At 40.1% G+C, this 21,525-nt stretch overlaps 1 protein-coding gene across 8 annotated transcripts in view; it reads right to left on the bottom strand.

The window, feature by feature from the left end:
• LOC124545291 (protein bric-a-brac 1-like) overlaps window positions 1-21,525 on the bottom strand; it is a 68,049-nt gene that overhangs the window by 18,148 nt on the left and 28,376 nt on the right. The window contains exon 5 of one of the 8 annotated variants that reach the window (XM_047124185.1): window positions 18,466-18,684. The exons of the other annotated variants lie outside the window; for them this stretch is intronic. Coding sequence (XP_046980141.1) covers window positions 18,659-18,684 — 26 coding nt within the window. The 3' untranslated portion in view covers window positions 18,466-18,658. Of the gene's footprint in view, window positions 1-18,465; window positions 18,685-21,525 lie in introns of those variants that run through there. 8 annotated transcript variants of the gene reach the window in all.

The raw sequence follows: 21,525 nt of genomic DNA on the forward strand, positions 1-21,525 counted from the left end.
ATATTGTACCATTATGGTTTTTAATATAAAATAAAGGAAAAAATTGTAATATTTTATTTCAAATTGTTGCCACTCATCTGGAATTACATAAGTGGTTATATTGTATGTCATCCATTGTTTGTTCGACTAGTGTAATGATTACATATTAGGATTAGATTAGATTACAATACGAACTCGTGTAACATTTCTTTTTGTGAGGGCTGTATGCTCATAACAGCTAGACAGTTATAGATGGTACAACTACATTTGGTGATACTTCTGTCACATTTTATTTAGTGATGGTTGTAGACTTATTCTTTCACAACTTCTGTTTTGTTTATTACCAGTAGCATGGCCAGTAGGGAGGAGAGGGAGACCTGTGCAGTTTTAAATGTGATGTATGTAAACTTCTGACACTGATGTTTAAAGGAGAGGTAAAACAACTAAAAATAAACAATCTTTAACTTATTTCTATTTATATTTCTTGTTAGATTTGTCGATAATCTGTTCCATTATTTTAAAACTTCCTTGCCCCTCATAAACAAAAAACTGAGATGCAATGACTGCAAAGGATGGATTGCCAGGGGTATAATTACCTCCTGTGCAACCAAGGAAAAAAACTTAAGAAATATAAAAAAAGTCCTCAAGAAAGTCATAACTAATGCAAAACAGATCTCTAACTGTCAGTTTATTATTAATTCAAGTAACCTGAGTAAAGCATTTTTGGAAGGTGTCAATGGTACCATAGCAAACCACAGCCAGACTGGTCTCGTCTGAATATCTCCAGCTAAATGAAACAAAAATCTCTGATGCAAAACAGATTAGTGAACATTTTAACACGTGTTTTCAATGATCGCTGACAATTTAGTGTCATGAATCACTATGCCAGCAGTATCACACAAGACTATATTCCTAGTACCAGACAGATCAATCTTCCTGAAGTAACCAAACAAGAGTATTAGAGATCAAAAGGACAACAAAACATTCATATGAAAGAATATACCTGCACAAATTGGCACACAGCTAAGTAATGTGATCAACAGCTCAAGAAGTAGAGGATGTTTCCCAGAAGAATATAAGACCTCATAGGTAATCCCAATCCTCAGAAAGGGTGAAAGTTGATATGTAAACTATTATTGTCCTATTTTCCATAATACCAGCTATATCTCAGATACTGGAGAAAGTCATTTACAATAGGATCACAGCATTTCTAAAAGAAATAGAATCGCTGAATGAATGTGAACATGGACTCAGGAAAAGCAAGACTGTTAATAATGCACACTTCGGTTTTATTGACCAAATTATTAAAGCCATCAATCAAAAGGAATTTACTTCTGGACTTTTCACTGACCTTACTAAAGCTTTTGATCTCATTAACTTTACTGTTGCTTCAGAAGCTAATATTGTGTCATTTGGCTTCAGAGGAACAGCAAATATATAGTTTAAAATCTATCTCACCAACCAAAAACAAATAGCTCTGAATCAAGAAAATCTATTCTGACAAAGCCCAGATAAGCTGTGGAGACGCAAAAGGCTCAATATTGGGTCTTCTCCTCTTTCTCCTCCTTATCTAGGACCTTCCTCTAAATCTCCACAATATTTTTCCTGCATTGTTTGCGGATTAGAGAGAAAGCAGCAGAGGAGTTAGTAAATGATATTTTATATAGAATTATTAAGCATTAAACAATTTCCTTTCCAGCAGGCCCGCAGCTTGTATAAGGTCGAAGAATGACATATTTTATTTTAAGTACAAGTTTTTTGCTGCACTATTTGTTTATCTGCACATACTGATGCAACTTACATGACACACTCGTTTCAGTGATTTGCCATTGTCAGGTGTAGGTCTTACGCGCGAACCTTCAGACGTCAGAGTGTCAGATCTTTACCAAATGTTGTATATCGACAGAGTATCAACCAAAACTCCTATATTGTTTGTGCTACGTGCTGTCACCCAGGAGAATGTGCACAAACGACGATTAATAAGTAACACCTGACCCATGGAGCTCAGGTAAAGTGTGAAGTCCTGGGTTTGAGCCCTAGTCATGCTAAATGTTCAAATGTGTGTGAAATCTTATGGGACTTAACTGCTAAGGTCGTCAGTCCCTACTAGTCATGCTAGCTTTTGTTCTATAGTATGTGTGAAACTCTAATGGGGTATTATGTTTCTGACATGTAAAAGGACTGTTTGGAGTTCACAGCAATATTCTGTTGGCAATCTGCTTTCACTTTATTTATTTGAAAGAAGCAAATCTACAGAGTACTTTTTTTTTTTCTTTTTAACAGAATAAACATAAACAATGGGAACAGAGGAATAAAGAAACAATTGCATCACTCATGTTGAAGTGTCAATAGTAATGATAATAATGATAACTGCTATTATTATTAATAATAGTTACTCTTATTATTGTTATAATTATTACTATTAATACTTTGGCATGTGTGATGCAATGTTTCTTTAGTCTTCTGTTCCAATTGTTTGCATTTATTCTGTGAAACTGAAATGTACTCTATAGCTCTGCTACTGTAAAATAAATGAAGCAAAAGTGGACTGCCAACAGAAGATTGCTATGAACGTCATACAGTCCTTTCACATTTCAGGAACATATTGTCCCCTATAACAGCTTCACACGTATTGCAGTACAAGAACTAGCACAAACAGGGCTCGGACCCAGGACCCCTAGTGCATCAAACTGATGTTCTACAGACTTCCACAGGGGAGCTTCACAAAAGAGACACTCCCAAGTTACCGTATTTACTCGAATCTAAGCCGCACTTTTTTTCTGGTTTTTGTAATCCAAAAAACCACCTGTGGCTTAGAATCGAGTGCAAAGCAAGCGGAAATTCTGAAAAAAGTTGGTGGCTGCCGCCACAACTTACTTCTGTCGTCGAATATATGTAGCGCTACACAGGCATGCTTTGAAGGCACAAAGATAAATACTGGCGCCAAAACCTCTGTGTCAGTAAATAAATTAAAAAAAAAAAGGTGGAAGACGAGCTTTTTTCTCCGCCCCGAGTTTCGACCACTGCATTTTCATACATTATCCAACGCTGTAAATACAAATTCCGTATTGTTCATCTTCGAATGTAGCAGCATTTCAGTGTACTACGAAAATCCGACTGACAAGACTGTTTGGGATGTTTGTCAATATGGCCAGCTCTACGTTCTGAATTTTTTCCTATCTGTGAGAAGAGATGGTTGCTAATAGGAACTTTTATAAATTGTGAATCACATGCAGTATTCTCGTCACCGTAAGAGTAATACGCATATAAACATTTTGCCATGTATTGTTTCATGTTTGCTGCTATCTCATTTAAATCCGCCTGCCTAATAAACTACGAAACTAAAGTGAGACAACAGCAAACGCGGAAGAATATACATATCATGTCATGTTTATATTCGTATTATTCTTATGTTTAATAGTGATACAGTCAGAAATGAAGCACAGCAATTCACTAGATTTTTAAATCTAAGATGACTCTAATTTCTGTGTAGAATGTAATGTACTAAAGAGGCGTCTGCAAAGATTTTCAAATGGAGAAAAATTTTCGCTAAACTCTCGTTCAGAACATCTTCTATCATACGCAGTCTATTATTTGGTTCTTGTTGATCATTATCAAAGAAAGCAGCAATGTAAGTAACAACAAATAGCAGTTTCTTGCCATTGTTTCGCTAATGAGACTATTCCTCCCTCCCTCCCTCTCTCTCTCTCTCTCTCTCTCTTTTTTTTTGTAAGAGGCAGTAGCGCGCACAAAAGCAAGCCATGCCGCAAGCGGCGACAGGCCGTACACACGCACTATCAGAATGCAACAAACAATGCATGACACAGTACAGTAATGCATTTTCAACTTAGAGTGACGTAAACACCTATAACAAAGAAAACTGCACTTATCAGATCAAAGAAAAATAAGCAATCAATTCAAACCAGACAAAGCACGTGGAAAAGGAAGGATACCCGTATAAATACGGACGGAGCGCCTGACGCATAGCAATGGCTACCTGGTAAAGCTTAACTACTAAGCTTACGACTCGAACCAAACTACTGTAGCTGTATCGCCATTCATTCGACCTAAATTGTGTCTCATATTACAATGGACCAACTTTGTTTTGATTTGGAGATGCGGCCTATAATTTTTTTCTCTCCTTGAATTTCAAGTCTCAAATTTCAGGTGCGGCTCAGATTCGGGAAAATATTTTTTCCTTGATTTCGAGTCTCATTTTTCAGGTGCGGCTTAGATTCAAGTAAATACGGTATGCTTTTCCCGTGCTCTGTGGGTCATGTGTTGGGCATTACTTACTGTTTATGTACTTGGTCCTGGCCAACAGCACATACCACTAACCATATCGGAGTTCTGGTTGGCACTCTGTCGAAATATGATGTCTGCTACCAATCTGACTGACTGACATCTGGAGGTTTGGGTATTAGCTGGTATGACATGGTCTACATGGCATCTCGGAGTATAAATGTCAGTTGTCTTTGTTATGATATGATCACATTATTTATACATTTACTTTTATTTGCATTATCTTGTAAGGTTATTTTTTGACAGCTTTTGTTAAGTGGTTCTCTGAGACTTTTGTTAAGTGGTTCTCTGAGAATGGACTCTCGCTACATTTTGAAAAAACACACTACATTCAGACTGTACAACAGGGTCACACCAACTATTGATGTAGCATATGAGCAGGAGTCAGTAAGCAAGGCAAAATGCCCCAAACTTATGGGTGTATATTCTAATGAGAACTTGAATTGGAAGAAGCATATTACTGAGCTTCTCAAACCTTAAATTCAGCTGCTTTTTCTCTTCGTATAATTGCTAATCTTGGAAACAAACATATCAACCTCCTCACATAGTTTGTGTATTTCCACTTGATAATGTGGTATGGAATAATTTTCTGGGATAACTCATCACTGACAAAGAAAGTATTGATTGTACAAGAGCAAGCAGTAATAATAATAATATGTGGTGTTCAGCCACAGATGTCACACGAGTACCTCTTCAAGGAGCTACACACTTTAATTGCCGCATCACAATATATATTTTTACCAATGAAATTCATCATAAATAGTTCATCACAATTTGACAAGAACAGTGATGTACATAACTACAATACTGGAGGGAAAAATGACCTTTATTACCCACTGTTAAAGTTGTCAGTGACTCAGAGAGGAGTTAAATATGCAGCAATAAACATTTTTGATCATGTGACCAATAACATATAATGTCTGACAGATAGTGAACTAAGTTTTAAATCTAATTTAAAATTATTTCTCCTGGATAATTCTTTCCATTGCTTTGACAACTGCTACTTAAAAACTGGCAGCCAGTGAAAACAAACTTTTTTTATGTGTAGTTGCATGAATAGGAATAAAATGACAATGTGTTAATTAATGTTAACACTAATCACGCATAAATATCCTGTAAACTGACTCATTTCACATCATTTTGATAAAAGAATCATTCAAATGATCTATGGAACAAGCAACTAACTAGCCAACTGACACAAGCTTGCACTTCCAGTCCATCTCAGCTTTGCAACTGAAGCTTAAAATTAATGACACAACTGAAGGACTCCATTCACGGCTCTACTACAACAAATTACTGTTAAAGCAAGACAGCTCATATGCTCTTCTACCCATTCCAAAACCCTTACAGATTCATGGCAAAGAAATTGAACTAGTAACGGGCACAAAGTTTTTGAGAATCTGGAATGACAGTTTACTCCTGTGGGACCACCACAGGGCAAAACTGTTAAACAAGCTTGGTAGTCCCTGATATGCTTTCAGAATTATTGGGCAATCATGTGACAAACACACTAAAAACTGTTTGTCATAGGCTTATGCACTCAGTACTAGCATATGGCATTTCTTTCTGGGGGTGGGGGGTTATGCACAAAAAGAATAATAAAAGAAATGAAAAGAATATCTATGTGATCTGCCACCAAACCCATTATCAAAAAGCTTAAAATATTGCCAGTGCCTTGTACTTATATTCTAGAGACAGTTTATTTGGCAGGAGAGAGAGAGAGAGAGAGAGAGAGAGAGAGAGAGAGAGACCTGATCTCTTTACAACAAATGGTGGAAAAAGCCACAGTCATGACGTTCATCTGGGGATACAAAGATTGCGTAGAAGTCACAATGGGTCGAGACATATGGGCCATTCAACAAACTAGCTGTATCAATTACACACAAAAGCAATACTTTCAGCAAGAAAGTTAAGGATTTGCTAATGAAACATAGTTTTTATTCTGTTGATGAAAACCTGGAGGCAAACATGCATCAACTATTTGACCTTACCCCCTCCCACAACGTGCTCAACAGTGCTGATAATTGTTTTTTATGCTTGTCTCCTGATTACGGCAGAATTTCTATTTGTCACTGTTTCACAGACCTATAAAGAAATAATAAGCTTGTACTCTTATGTGACATGGTCTATTCAGCTATTACCACGTATATTCTACATTTCACTATGTTAAAGTAGACACCGAGTCTTACCACTCCTGTTATTGTAGGCACAATTGTATTTGGCACAATAAGTGTCTTGAATTTTCATATATATTTTAATGAGTTTAGCTGCTTAAGATATATGTTGGTTATTGCTGCCAATAATAAACATCTGCTGTTCTTTGGAAATGTAATATGTGAAAATGTATTTAACATCTTTGTGGTTATGTAGTAAAAAATTTCTGGGCTTCAAATAAACAAATATACCAGCTTTTGACTTTTGAAAAATGTAGTGCAACAGCATCACCCACACCAATGGAATCACCCAATAATTATTAACCTTTTTGCTGAAAGGTGAAATGCCAGGGCACGTCACAAGGCCATGTTGTATGTGACACGTAGCTAGAAAATTGATTTTCCCTTTATAAATCAGGTTCATTTGATTTATGCACATAACACACACTAATGCCGTTTCCTGTGCAAACGAAAACAAACAAGACGTGTCGGATCTGACACCGCCTTGTGGTAGGAAGATAAATAAGTAAAAACAACCATGAGGAGAAAAGGAAGGAAGGTTATAATTTAAATTTCTGTCAATAGTTGGAGATGTATCACTAGTGAAATTTGGCGATCATTAGGGTCTTCAATCAAGGGACTAATGAAGCATTTGCTTAAAGTGTTTTAGGTGGACAATAGTTTAAATTTCTCTCTAATTGTTCTTGTACACTGAAATTGTCCAGAAAGAAGTTCATGTAAGAAACATCTAAAAAGTAACAACACCAAGAGCTCCTCAATCAGTGTAGTGTAAACTAGAGTACTTCATAATTTCACTGACAAATATTTGGAATAACATATAACACAGAAGGAAGGTTTTTGTTAGGTAACATAAATCTTCCCATCATTTATGAGATATGTGTTGGCGGCTTCTGTAAAATTTAGTAACCTTTCAACAATTGTACACAAATTACATTTTATGAAACGCACATTTAGATCAAATATACAGAAAGCGTTCCGTTTGCTAAGAGCCTCATCACAGGCTTGATCCCTTCACAGCAATGACTATTTGGCTCTATCGAGCTTGGCAGAATTCTGCTTCAGCAGATGAATGAATGCAAGATTGACTCAGGCCATCAGCTCAATGCTGGTAGTAACCGGGGTAATGTGGACACAAACCGCTACCAACATACTCCCAAAGGAAAATTCAAGGCACATTAAACCACATTAATCCACTATTCACACAATATGTTCTGCACAAACTATCCGATGTTCCCAAAAGACAACTACTAGGTGGGCTCAGCATCTTCACTTCAAGTGCTGCAGCTCCAATGAGTTGGAATGAGGGGTTGTCGTACTCAATAAACAGTAATGTGTCTAGCAGCTGCACTTGTTTGCTTTGCAAAAACTAATTCTAACACATAATACTAAATTGCTGCAGTTAAGTATGGTGGTAGAAGTAAATTACATGAAAGCTGATGACCAATCACTCAATCCAGAACGTTCACTGAAAAACTTTATTCACGAGAACTAACAAAAATAGTATATCGGTTATCATAACTGTAGAGGAAAATATTCAAATACACATCTGTGTATTATACGCGTGAACATAAAAAGCAGTCTCATTGGCATTTTGAAGAAACCAGAGTACAAATTCCATATGAGAGGCAATATCAGGCGGTCCCACTTCTTATAACTTTTGAAGGTGGTAAATATTAAGCTTAAATCCTATTCGTGAAATCTTCTCGGGTGATCAGCCGAGTAAAGGCGTCGTCTGATCACCCGAGAAGATTTCACGAATGGAATACGCCGAGAAAGTCTCAAATCACATTTAAATCCTATTACCCTCTCCTAATACACTACTACACAATACTGGTGCACAACTAAACCTGTTTGTCAGAGTATCCACACAATTGTTCTCACATCACACTCTCCATCCTGACAATACGTTTAGGACTAAAGTTCCTTACACAAAGGTGACAATAAAGTGTTGTGTAGTTACTGCTGTGGCATGTGTGTGTCCTGTTAAGAGACCAATGCTCATACATACCAGCGTTTCTTACATTGCCCCTCATCTCACCACAACACACAATGGTGTCAGTGAACTCAAAAAATTTACACTCCAGAAACACACACACACAAAAGCAACCGGTAAGGCACATTGGAGATTTAGAGAGAGAACAATAATGGCAATGAGTTTGTTGCAGTCCATTGTATAACATGACCAATGTGCCTCACTCCTAAACATAACATCTTTATTACATGTTAAAAACGATATGTTCAAGTTACGAATGATGAAAAGGGTACATTGCAACTCACCGCGTAGTGGAAATGTCGAGACGCGCACATGCGCTCGGAGACATGCGCGCGCGTTGCTGTGTGACAACGCTAAGGCAAGAGCAGTTCTGCAAAGATTTAATAAGATGCCTAGAAGTACCCTCCAACACACCCTCTAGTGTGGCCTGTGGAATGCAGATTTCTACCCATAACGCTTCTATCTGAACAGTACTACAAAGGTGGTAATATCTGAATGGTTACATGCAACCTTATTAACATAATTACTTTTGAAACATTTGATCTAGTGTACTCTATGGAGTGTATTTTGACAAGATTGTTTTTCTCAGATTCATAAGTGCATCAAGTTCTGTGATTTTGGGAAAATGTGATGGAAACAATAATATTACTGTACTTAGGGTAGTAAGCAAGACATACATATTATGTCAGAATCACATTGTTAATTCACAGCTGCTAAAGAATTTAGGGCCATCAGTGATAAGCTAATAAAAGGTGTCCAGGTTAAAAATATAAAATGTAATAACTTGGGACATAATTGAGCTTTTAATTGGTGGTTTTCTTCTAAAAATATTGTAACTCAAAATTTTTGTGTGTGTATGCTTTTTGCAGCTTGTACTGAGTGTGCATGAAACTGCTTTGTTCATGTAAATGCATGTCAGTAGCCATGTGGACTCCACAGCAGAAGCTGTGTATACATGTTGCAGCTATGCCACTTCCTCATTACATGACCTTTCAACAAGATGGTGCACCATGTCATTTTGTGAGCAATGTGAGAGACTCTTTGGATCATGAGTTTCCAGATCGCTGGGTTGGGAGAGGTAGTCCATTAATCGCTTGGTCCTCTAGAAGCCCAGACATGATGCTGCTAGGGTGTTTCTTTTTTTGTGGTTTATCAAGAATCAAGGGTTTGTGATATACCAAATCTGTGCCATTGCATTTGTGCAGGTATCACAAATGTTACATCTGCAACGTTGCAAAACACTTGGAGAGAGGAACAATACAGGTCAGATATCTGTTGCACTACTAATAGTGCGCATATCAAGGTGTATTAGGTGTGTAAAAAAATAAATCAATTAAAAAAAAATTGAGTTACCATACTTGTAGAAACATACCATTACTAAATATCTTAACCACTTCTCAAGTTATTGCATTTTACATTATTATATGCTTCACCTGGACACCTTGTATTTTTCCAAATCGCAAAACCAAAGACAGGTGCCTGAAATGAATACAAACCTGGACATTGTGTATAACAGAATAACAACAACATTAAATAACCTGTGCAAGTGGCAGATAGAAGAAGAGACATATGCACCAAAGATTTGAGTACTGAACTCCGCAATGCCGTAGAACACGAGTTGACCGTCATATTGCCCACAGTCCCTACAACTAGTGTAGACATGTCTTTATTTATACTACTGGATGCAGACTGTATAAAGGAATTCACACAATTTTGCTATGTATAACCATTTATGTAAATTAAATAAAATAGAAAGCAACATTCCACATGGGAAAAATATATTAAAAACAAAGATTCCATGACTTACCAAACGGGAAAGTGCTGGTAGATAGACACAATACAAAAACACACACACACTGTTTGTGTGTTTTTTTATTGTGTCTATCTACCAGCACTTTCCCGTTTGGTAAGTCATGGAATCTTTGTTTTTAATACATTTATGTAAATTATATTCATAAGTTTTTATGTTGTATGAAATGTTAAAATTCCTTGTTAAGAAGATAACGACCCACATCCAAAGGAAATTAATTGTTCAAATTAATATCCAAGATGTATCTGGAAGCCAAAGAGATAGCTGAAGTTGGAGAGGCCAGTGAGAAAGGTGTGACGTGCATTAAAAAGGACACAGTTGTCATATATTTTTTAAAAGAGTAAACTGTCATTTGACTGTGTTTTACTACACTTATCTTCTAAAGGAAAATCCAGGATGGAATAATGACAATATTATGGAAAGGCTAGATTGCTACCCACCATATAATGGAGATGTTATGTCATAGATAGGCACAACAAAAAGACTGTCAAACAAGTAACTTTCAGCCAAAAAAATCCTTCACTGGAATTCCACAAACAAACACACACACACACACACACACACACACACACACACACACACAATGACCACAATTTCTGTCCGCCGAGAGAAGAGTGTGAGCAGTAGAGCATGATGGGAGAAGCAATCTGGGTGGTGGGGGAAGTATGAGGCTGGGGCGGGGAGGGTGAGGGATAGCAGGATAGGGGTGAGGGACGGTAAAGTGTCGCTTGTGGGGGCATGCAGGGACAAAATGGAAAGAGGGTAGGGCACCTAGGTGCAGTCAGAAGGTTAGTGTGGTGAGGAGGGCAGTAAAAAAGGAGAGAAGTAAAAAGACTGTGGGCATGTTGGTGGAATGATGGCTGTGTAGTACTGGAGTGGGAACAGGAAATGGTATGGGTGGGTATAGGACAATGACTAACGAAGGATGAGGCCAGGAGGGTTACGGGAATGTAGGATATACTGCAGGGAGAGTTCCCACCTGCGCAATTCAGAAGAACTGGTGTTGGTAGGAAGGATCCAGATGGCATAGGCGAAATGAAGAACTTAGTGTTGGGCACTGTGCTCACCAATTGGGTGGTCTAGCTTTTCTTGGCCACAATTTGTCAGGCGTCATTCATGCAGGCAGACAGCTTGTTGGTTGTCATTTCCATTACAACGCAGCACAGCAGTTGCAGCTTAGCTTGAAATCACACGAGTGGTTTCGCAGGTAGCCCTGCCTCTGATGGCATAGGTGATGCTTGTGACTGGAATGGAGCAGGTGGTGGTGGGGAGACGCAAGGGACAGGTCTTGCATCTAGGTCTATTACATCGATCTCAGCAATCAGGCAAGGGGTTGGGGGCAGGGGTTGTGTAGGCATGGATGAGGATATTGTGTAGGTTCAGTGCACAGCGGAATACCACTGTGGGAGGGGTGGGGAGGATAGTGGGTAGCGGGTAGGACATTCCTAATTTTATAACGTGACAAGAAGCAGTCGAAACAGCAGAGGAGAATGCAATTTGGTTGCTCCAGTCCTGGGTGGTACTGAGTCACGAGGGTAATGCTCCTTTGTGGCCCGGTGGTGGGACTTTGGGAGGTGGGGGATGACTGGAGAGATAAGACATGGGAAACCAGTTTCTGTACTAGGTTGGGAGGGTAATGACACTCTGTGAAGGTCTCAGTGAGGCTCTTGGTACATTTCAAGAGGGACTGCTCATCACTACGGATGTGATGGCCACGGCTGGCTAGGCTGTATATAAGGACTCTGGTGGCATCTGTCGATGTAGCGATATTGCTCGTTGTTTGATATGGACGGAGGTTGTTAGACCATTATTATGTCATATCTTTAAAGGCAGCTGCTTTGAATTGGCTTAACAAATATGACACAATAATTATCAAACAACTTTTAGAATTGTATTTGGTAATCGCATAAAAGCTGAAATCTAGGTAGTACAGAAGACAAATAGAATAATAAACAGTCAACTGGCAGTTTACTCTTTTACTAAGTATTGCATGATTGTGGCTCAACACATTGAAAACATTTTAGTAGTCATTTAGGAGCCTTTTTTTTTTTTTAGTGGAGTATGTAACAGAACAGATGAAATTGAATGACATATCTGATTAATGCAAAAATGCAGAAGAGAAGTACAAAACAATGTGTTCTTCATATTGGAAATCAGAACTGAGTTAACAACAGAAGTGTTGTGTAACAAATGAAAGACAATTATGGTGAAAAGAGAGGTTATAAAACTTCAGTACCTATGTTCATACCAGAAACTTCGATATGTGAGTTTTTCTATTCTATAGAGAAAATACACACATCAAAATTGTCTCGGAAGAAACTATTTTGCTCTTAATGAAAAACCATTGGAGATCTATTTGATATATATGTATATAATAGAGGGAAACATTCCACGTGGGAAAAATATATCTAAAAACAAAGATGATGTGACTTACCAAACGAAAGTGCTGGCAGGTCGATAGACACACAAACAAACACAAACATACACACAAAATTCAAGCTTTCGCAACAAACGGTCGCTTCATCAGGAAAGAGGGAAGGAGAGGGAAAGACGAAAGGATGTGGGTTTTAAGGGAGAGGGTAAGGAGTCATTCCAATCCCGGGAGCGCAAAGACTTAACTTAGGGGGAAAAAAGGACAGGTATACACTCGCACACACACACATATCCATCTGCACACACACAAACACAAGCAGACATTTGTAAAGCAAATGTAAAACAAATGTCTGCTTGTGTCTGTGTATGTGCGGATGGATATGTGTGTGTGTGCGCACGAGTGTATACCTGTCCTCTTTTCCCCCTAAGGTAAGTCTTTCCGCTCCCGGGATTGGAATGACTCCTTACCCTCTACCTTAAAACCCACATCCTTTCGTCTTTCCCTCTCCTTCCCTCTTTCCTGATGAAGCAACCGTTTGTTGCGATAGCTTGAATTTTGTGTGTATGTTTGTGTGTCTATCGACCTGCCAGCGCTTTTGTTTGGTAAGTCTCATCATCTTTGTTTTATTAATATAATAGAAGGAAACATTCCACGTGGGAAAAATTATATTGTGTGTCTATCGACCTGCCAGCGCTTTCGTTCGGTAAGTCACCTCATCTTTGATTCTATAATCATCTTTGTTTTATGATATATATGTATCATATACATGTAACTTATCACACGTTCTTATTATTTCATAACTTTCTAACAATTTTCAACAATATTTTCAGACTAAATAATGCAGTATGAGAACTGTAAAGAAACGACCATGGAAGTGTGAAGTTCATAAAACCACTGTCTCTTGTCAGTACTCTTTCGGCTAAGTAAATGGTAGCACCTCCTCTTGAGTTACAGCTTGGGACCTCCTTGACATTAATAAAATCAGATGGGAGATCTCAATTTCAATGCCTAAGCTGAGTGTACAGCTGATCCATACATTGCACGTTGTCTATGTCATCCAAAACTCTTCTTTGGCAGCTATCCCAATCCAATGTATATTAATAACAGTGAACAGAGTTGAATAAGTGCAACACTGAGCAGTCATTAACCAAAAGTTTGGAAGGTTTGCAATAAATATTAACATGAATTACAAGCAGAATTTTCTTTCTCTATTCAGTTCACCATAATAACAATTTTTACAGTCGTATTTTGTATGTGATTTACATGTATGACAACATTCTGTAACAAGAGTGTTTATTAAACCAGTTACCCTAATTTTGGGACACAGTTAAAATTGTTCATCTGTAATTAACTATGCAGGCTCAAATGTCTTTCAGCAAACTATTGAGATTAGTTAGATAGTTTCACATTCTATAGGTTATCTGTGCAGTGACTGAGCCGCATTTCTCTCTCCGTGTAGTGTAGTGAAGTGTTGGTTGTGTTGTGTGCGCACATGTTAACTACAATTACAATGCAGCTGTCAAACGGCTTACCGCGCAAGCCATCAGATGCACTGACATCAAGGGGAATTATTCTCAGCCATCATGAAGTTTTTATACTGGGATATGTAATCTGCTGTGTATTCTTTCCTACCTACCATTAAAGAGTTTCAAGTTAAAGGATACATCTTATCCTTAGGTAGACTGCATGTCGCCAAGCTATTTACTCTAGTTTCTGGCAACGAATTCCAGTCTTTAAGGAACATAACAAAATGACAGTGCACACGGGTGAATATTCAATTCTACGCACCTCAGGCTATGTGAGAGATCAGCTGACGACCATTAACTCAGTAGGACCACAGTGGTGAGCCCAATCTGATCTAGCCTGTGAAACAACAAGAGGTGTGACTGAATCAGATTCGATACAATGGTATCATCGGAGGCGATAATTCTGTCCATTTCTCAGCCTGCACTGTGTCTACCCCCATTCTAGATGCACAACCCAATGCTTTGGTTTGCGCAAGTGGAACCCAGTTTCCTCTATATGGGTACTATGGCCGACACCACTGAATCCACGTTGGTTGTTAGGCTGCTGGAGCACCATTACACTGCTGATACGGAAGACATAATTACTGCATTGCCTGTGGCCAATGCGTATGAAAAACTAAAAGCAGACTTGATCCAATGGGTTTCTGCATCACAGGTCGATAGTCTCCGGCATGTGTTAACCCAGGAAGATATATGGGACCGGAAACCTTCCCAATATTTACGGCATTTGCGCAGTAAGGTGGACACTGGGACATCGCCGAATAACCTGGTGGCTGTGGAGTAGTCATCAGTCACCACAAGCAAAAGCCATAATAATGTTAGCAGACGACGTCTTTGGACCACAACGCAAACCTCACCGACAGAATTGTGGACACTATAGCTCCTGCCCCAGTTAGGGGATAGGTCACTGTATGCAAGGGCATGTCAATGATGCTGAGTAATCCACTTCCTTTGATGATGTACTCCATCTAGACTGGCACACCAATTTCAACATGTCTTAGCCTAGCATCAGCAATGGTCACAAGGGCAGATTATGACAATCTAGTGGCTAAAGTCGAGATCCTTATGAAGAGGACTGACAAGATACTATACTGGTGAGACAGCAGCGACGACAGAAGCAGGTACCAAAGGAGTTTGAGTAGTCCATATTCTGCTACTTTGCTGACAGCTGGACAACAACAGCTCACCATCTGCTGGTACCATAGAGCATTCCGGGGCCATGTACACAAGTACACATCACAGTGTGCATGCCCAAATGCCAGTGGCAATCGGACATAGGCGCTGCCTCTGACTACCAAGTGAAATTCCAGCGCCTCTTTGTCTGTGACCCAAGTCAAGCTGCAAATATCTGATGGATACCACATCAGACTTGTGCATCTTTCCCCAATGACTGCTATGTTGTACACCAGCAACTCTCTTCTGCTTGTCTGACACGAACAACTCTTCAATACATACCTACGGCACCCAATGGATGGAACTAGACCTAGGGCTGTGCCGTGCACCCATATGAGATTTCACAGTTACGGATGTCACCCAGCCCATCATTGGTGCTGATCTGTTAGCATACTATCACCTACTACCAGAAGTGGCGAACACACAACCGGTTGACGGCATAACTAGCCTGGCGACATCTGGCTTCCACCGCACAGCAGCACCCAACATTGTTCAGGCAGATGCTGGCGGGAAGGGGGGGGGGGGGGGGGGGGGGGGGATTATGTGTGACTACAACAATGGTTCCCAACCTTGACACAACTTCCAGGAGCACCAAAAGAGGTATGTCATGATACTGTTTCTAACATCAAGACTATGAATTGCCAACCAGTTTCCTGCCAACCATGGGGTCTGAATCCAGGTAACTTAGCAGTCGGAAAAGCAGAATTTTCCGCCCTGCAGAGAGACGGAATTATGCATCTATCCAGTAGTTCATGACCGTCCCCTTTACATTTCCTTGTGGCATTCATGTGGAGATTACCATGCCCTAAATACATGGACAGTGTCGGATTGGTATTCCATTCAACCACAGCAAGATTACAACTATGCGTTACGTAGCAAGACAATTTTTAGTGTGCTGTACTGAGCTAAGGCATATCCTAATATACCAGTATCTGAGGAAGACATTAAAAAAACCACAACTGTTACTCCATTTGGTTCATTTGAGTGTCTGAATATGACATCTGGATTATGAAATGCCGCACAAACTTGGCAGCGGTTTGTAGATGCAGTACTGCAAGGGCTACCCTTCTGTCCTGCATATTTAGATGATAGCTTGAACAACATGGGAAACACTTAATGCAAGTTTTGGAACGGCTATTTAATACAGCATAATGCTAAATGCAGCCGAGAGTGCTTTTGGACAGCCACATATCGACTTTTTAGGATACCTAATATCATCCGAAGGCTCGCTTCCTCTGCCTAAAAAGGCAGGAGCATTTTTCAGATTGCATGCCCATACACGCTCAGGAGTTACAGCATTTTCACGGAATGTTAAATTTCTACCACCAACATTTGCTACACTGAGCAGCACTACAAGAATCTTTTACCACAGCACTTGCCGACTCAAAAATCAAGGAAACTTCACCAGTCCAAGATACTTCTGCCCGCAATTGGAAGCAAGGCAGTTCACATTTTCTACAGACCATAAGCCACTGATGGAAGCATTTCAGCAGAACAACAACTGCTCAACTAGCCAACACAACCAAAGCTTTCTCATAGCACAATTCCACGTGGGCATCACAAATTTATCAGGTACTGAGAACATGGTGGCCAAATGTCTCTCTCACGTCTATGGCATTTCAAGCAGCTCCAGCACCACGAATTTCACCTGACTGAATGAGGCACATAAATCTCACCAAGAGCTCTGACACTATCTCAACGATCCATCAACAACATTGAAGTTGGGATTAATAGAACTGCCCAGTTCCAATGCCAAAAATATGTGATGTCTTGACCAGTAAATGAAGGCCATTCTTACATGTAGCATTTCACAAGCCCACCTTTGACATCCTACACAACTTGGGTCATCCAGATGTCAGGTCAACAGTTTGCCTGCTCTCTCACTGATTTGTGTTGCTGACGGCTTGGTGGAAGAAAAAAAAAAGTTGGGAATGGACTTGCATGTGGGTCAAATTCCACAGGAGCAAGACCAACTGTCACAAACACACTCAAAGGGGGACCTTTCCAATCACTAACACATGATTTGCACACTTTCACGCCAAAGTCATGGGACCATTACCTTCTTCCAACAGGCAACAATACAACAATACCTCCTTACCATGGCTGAACATTTTACACACTGCCCCAAAGCAACACTGGTGGATAACATATCTCAGAAACTCTGGCACCCACCTTCACAGCACGATGGATTTCTCATTTTGGCTGGCCGCTTCACATGACAGATCACAGCCCCCAATTCGAATCAGACCTCTTCTCCCTAATAACAAAGTTCTGTGGCACAGTGCATCCGTAGACCACCAGTTGCCATCCAGCCAGCAACGGTGCCTGAGCTGCCCTTCTCTCTCATTGCAGCGCAGTGCCGTGTTGCTTGTATAATGTGTACACATGTGTTAATTACCGTTACAATGCAGCTGTCACATGGTTTTCCATGCCAGCCACCAGGAGTGATGACATCAAAGGGAATCACTCCGAGCCATCACGGAGTTTTTATATTGAGATGTATGTTCTGTTATTTATTCTTTCCTAACTACCATAAAAGAGTTTCAAGTTGAAGGATGTGTTTTATCTTTGAGTAAACTGTGTGCCACCAAGATATTTATTATTATTTCTGGCAAGGAATTACAGTACTTAATGAACATAATGAAAAGACAGTTTACACTCATGAGTATTCAGTTCCACATACCTCAGGCTAGATGACAGATCGGGGATGACGACTAACTCAGTACAACCACAATCTGTATAATTAATTGTAATAAGGTAGTTAAAAAAAAAAAAAATACATACGTTAGTAATTCCTACCCACCACTCATTTGAAAAATAGGACTCTTCTGTGGAAGAGAAGAAGTTATCTAGGGGAAAATTCTTCAGGTATTTTTTCTGTCAGTCAGACATTTTGTATCTTTAGGTAAGGTAGCAAATGTTTTGGTGACAGCATTGTGCACCTTTTTATGTGTTAAAGCAACCTTAATGCGAAGTAATGAATGTCATTTTTTCTTTTGGTATTTTAACTAAGTACAACACTGAAGTATTTCATTAAGATTCTTTTACTTAATATGTTGATTTGTTGATGAATAATTAATTATACAACTCAGTAAGAAACAAACTTAGAAATCTAAATAAATTTTACACAGACAATTAGAAACCCGCCACTGTGACAAATAGATATAACTTTTCTTTGTTCTGCATTTAATATGTAATCAAGCTGTCCAAGTCTTGCAGTAATGGCATTGTATTGGAGATTCAGCTTTCTAGTGGCAATATGTGTGTGATCAGTACTGTGATTTATCCCTCTAGGAAGTTGTAAGGTTCTGTCCTGGGAATACAATGTCAGTATTTGGTGTACATAGGCCAAACTGGAAATGTACAAAATAGTGTCAATCACTACATAATAAAAGTTTTACAGTATACATATTTGTGTCATAATAGGGTTTATTTGCTACTGAGGTTTTACAAACTGCAGATTTATTGAACAGTTATATCAGTAAGAAGGATTATTGAACATGCCAATTCAAAATTAGTATGACGACAAATAAAAGCTTGTTGAATTCTCATGGAAAGGAGCATGTGTAGTACATAAGTGACCAAATACATGGTTTCGACATTAAAGCACACTTAACTCTGACGGGAAGAAATTAGATGGAAAGTGGAGTCATTGTGTAGCTGGTATAACCTGGCAACAGAAGAAATGGGACAGAATAGTATTCTCAGCATTACGCAGTCACTTTTGAGCCAGAATATTTAAATGACTGCACAGAGTAAACAAAAAAGGTTTGCACTGACTGGTTGTGAGTTAACACTACACATTTTAATAATTAGTCTGAATATTAATGAGCAAAGAGAAAAAGAGTATGCTGGACTGATAGCATGCACGCTTCCACCTTCCAGAAACATCAGATGCTGCTGCTGATATGATGAGTACCAAATTGTAGTGTTTTTAGACAAGTCCTTCTTTAAGCTGTTCTATAGATACTGTAGAGCTTACAATCTCCAGCAAGCATTTGAACACGATAAGAGGACAAATGCCAACTGTGGTGGTTTGTGGTGCCAATAGATGTAACAGGCAATCTCTAATCATACATAATAAGACCAACTAACAGCAACTGCTACATCAGTATGAAGGCTAAAGTGCCGAGCCTCCTCTAGACAATTCCACATGATACATTTCAGCAGGACAGTAATCTGAACTCATGAGACAACAAATGGCAATCCAGCCTTGAAGGATGACAGGTACAAGTGTTACCATTTTAAATTTTTACAAGCACTAGATGGAGTTCATCAGAGGTGACATTACCACTGTTTTAAAATTTTTCATTTTGGCAGTTCAGAAATTGGCTACCAGGTAACTTAACAGTCAATGTTTAGAGAAACAGTGCTATGAAACAATGGGTATTTCATGTGGAAGTTTTCGTTGGATAATTTTTTACAATTTTGTTAAAACCTAACTCAACAGAAATGCCTTGAATCGTTCTGGTCAATTTTTTTTTTTTAATAAATCACCTTCAGAACAGACAGTTTACAATTGATTTGAAGTGTTTCATCATGGTCATGAAGAATTTCCTTGTGGCTGTGCCTCCATCACCAATAAATTTCACTAAGGTCTACCAAAATCAGTTGCTGATCCAAAAACACTGATGCTGTGTGCCGCACAATCAAAGCGGATCGACATATCAAAAGAGTGTAGTACATTCGATTTTGAACAAACACTTGGATGCGAAAAGATTTGTTTCACAAAGCAACTAAAATTGCTCTAGAGGAAAGGAAACTAGACTATACAATTCTACATAGGGTATGTGAAAGCATTTGTTCCCTTCTGGGAGAAGTCCATCTTAAGTCATTGGAGGAACAAACCGTTCAAAGTGTTTTGAAAAATGCACATGTCATTCTCATCTTAAGAAAGATGCAATTCCAAGTATCTACATCACTTAATGATTCTGAGCAATCACCAGCCTCATTCACAACTTTTTATACAATAATCCAGTCTTAAAGACAGATATGTCATCAGAAGTGCACTAAAAATCTGAATAAAATTATATATTACACTTGAGCCTACATTAAGTACACTCCTGGAAATGGAAAAAAGAACACATTGACACCGGTGTGTCAGACCCACCATACTTGCTCCGGACACTGCGAGAGGGCTGTACAAGCAATGATCACACGCACGGCACAGCGGACACACCAGGAACCGCGGTGGTGGCCGTCGAATGGCGCTAGCTGCGCAGCATTTGTGCACCGCCGCCGTCAGTGTCAGCCAGTTTGCCGTGGCATACGGAGCTCCATCGCAGTCTCTAACACTGGTAGCATGCCGCGACAGCGTGGACGTGAACCGTATGTGCAGTTGACGGACTTTGAGCGAGGGCGTATAGTGGGCATGCGGGGGGCCGGGTGGATGTACTGCCGAATTGCTCAACACGTGGGGCGTGAGGTCTCCACAGCACATCGATGTTGTCGCCAGTGGTCGGCGGAAGGTGCATGTGCCCGTCGACCTGGGACCGGACCGCAGCGACGCACGGATGCACGCCAAGACCGTAGGATCCTACGCAGTGCCGTAGGGGACCGCACCGCCACTTCCCACCAAATTAGGGACACTGTTGCTCCTGGGGTATCGGCGAGGACCATTCGCAACCGTCTCCATGAAGCTGGGCTACGGTCCCGCACACCGTTAGGCCGTCTTCCACTCACGCCCCAACATCGTGCAGCCCGCCTCCAGCGGTGTCGCGACAGGCGTGAATGGAGGGACGAATGGAGACGTGTCGTCTTCAGCGATGAGAGTCGCTTCTGCCTTGGTGCCAATGATGGTCGTATGCGTGTTTGGCGACGTGAAGGTGAGCGCCACAATCAGGACTGCATACGACCGAGGCACACAGGGCCAACACCCGGCATCATGGTGTGGGGAGCGATCTCCTACACTGGCCGTACACCACTGGTGATCGTGGAGGGGACACTGAATAGTGCACGGTACATCCAAACCGTCATCGAACCCATCGTTCTACCATTCCTAGACCGGCAAGGGAACTTGCTGTTCCAACAGGACAATGCACGTCCTCATGTATCTCGTGCCACCCAACGTGCTCTAGAAGGTGTAAGTCAACTACCCTGGCCAGCAAGATCTCCGGATCTGTCCCCCATTGAGCATGTTTGGGACTGGATGAAGCTCGTCTCACGCGGTCTGCACGTCCAGCACGAACGCTGGT

This window comes from Schistocerca americana, chromosome 8 (genome assembly GCF_021461395.2).
Source record: "Schistocerca americana isolate TAMUIC-IGC-003095 chromosome 8, iqSchAmer2.1, whole genome shotgun sequence".
In the NCBI taxonomy this organism is placed as follows: domain Eukaryota; kingdom Metazoa; phylum Arthropoda; class Insecta; order Orthoptera; family Acrididae; genus Schistocerca; species Schistocerca americana.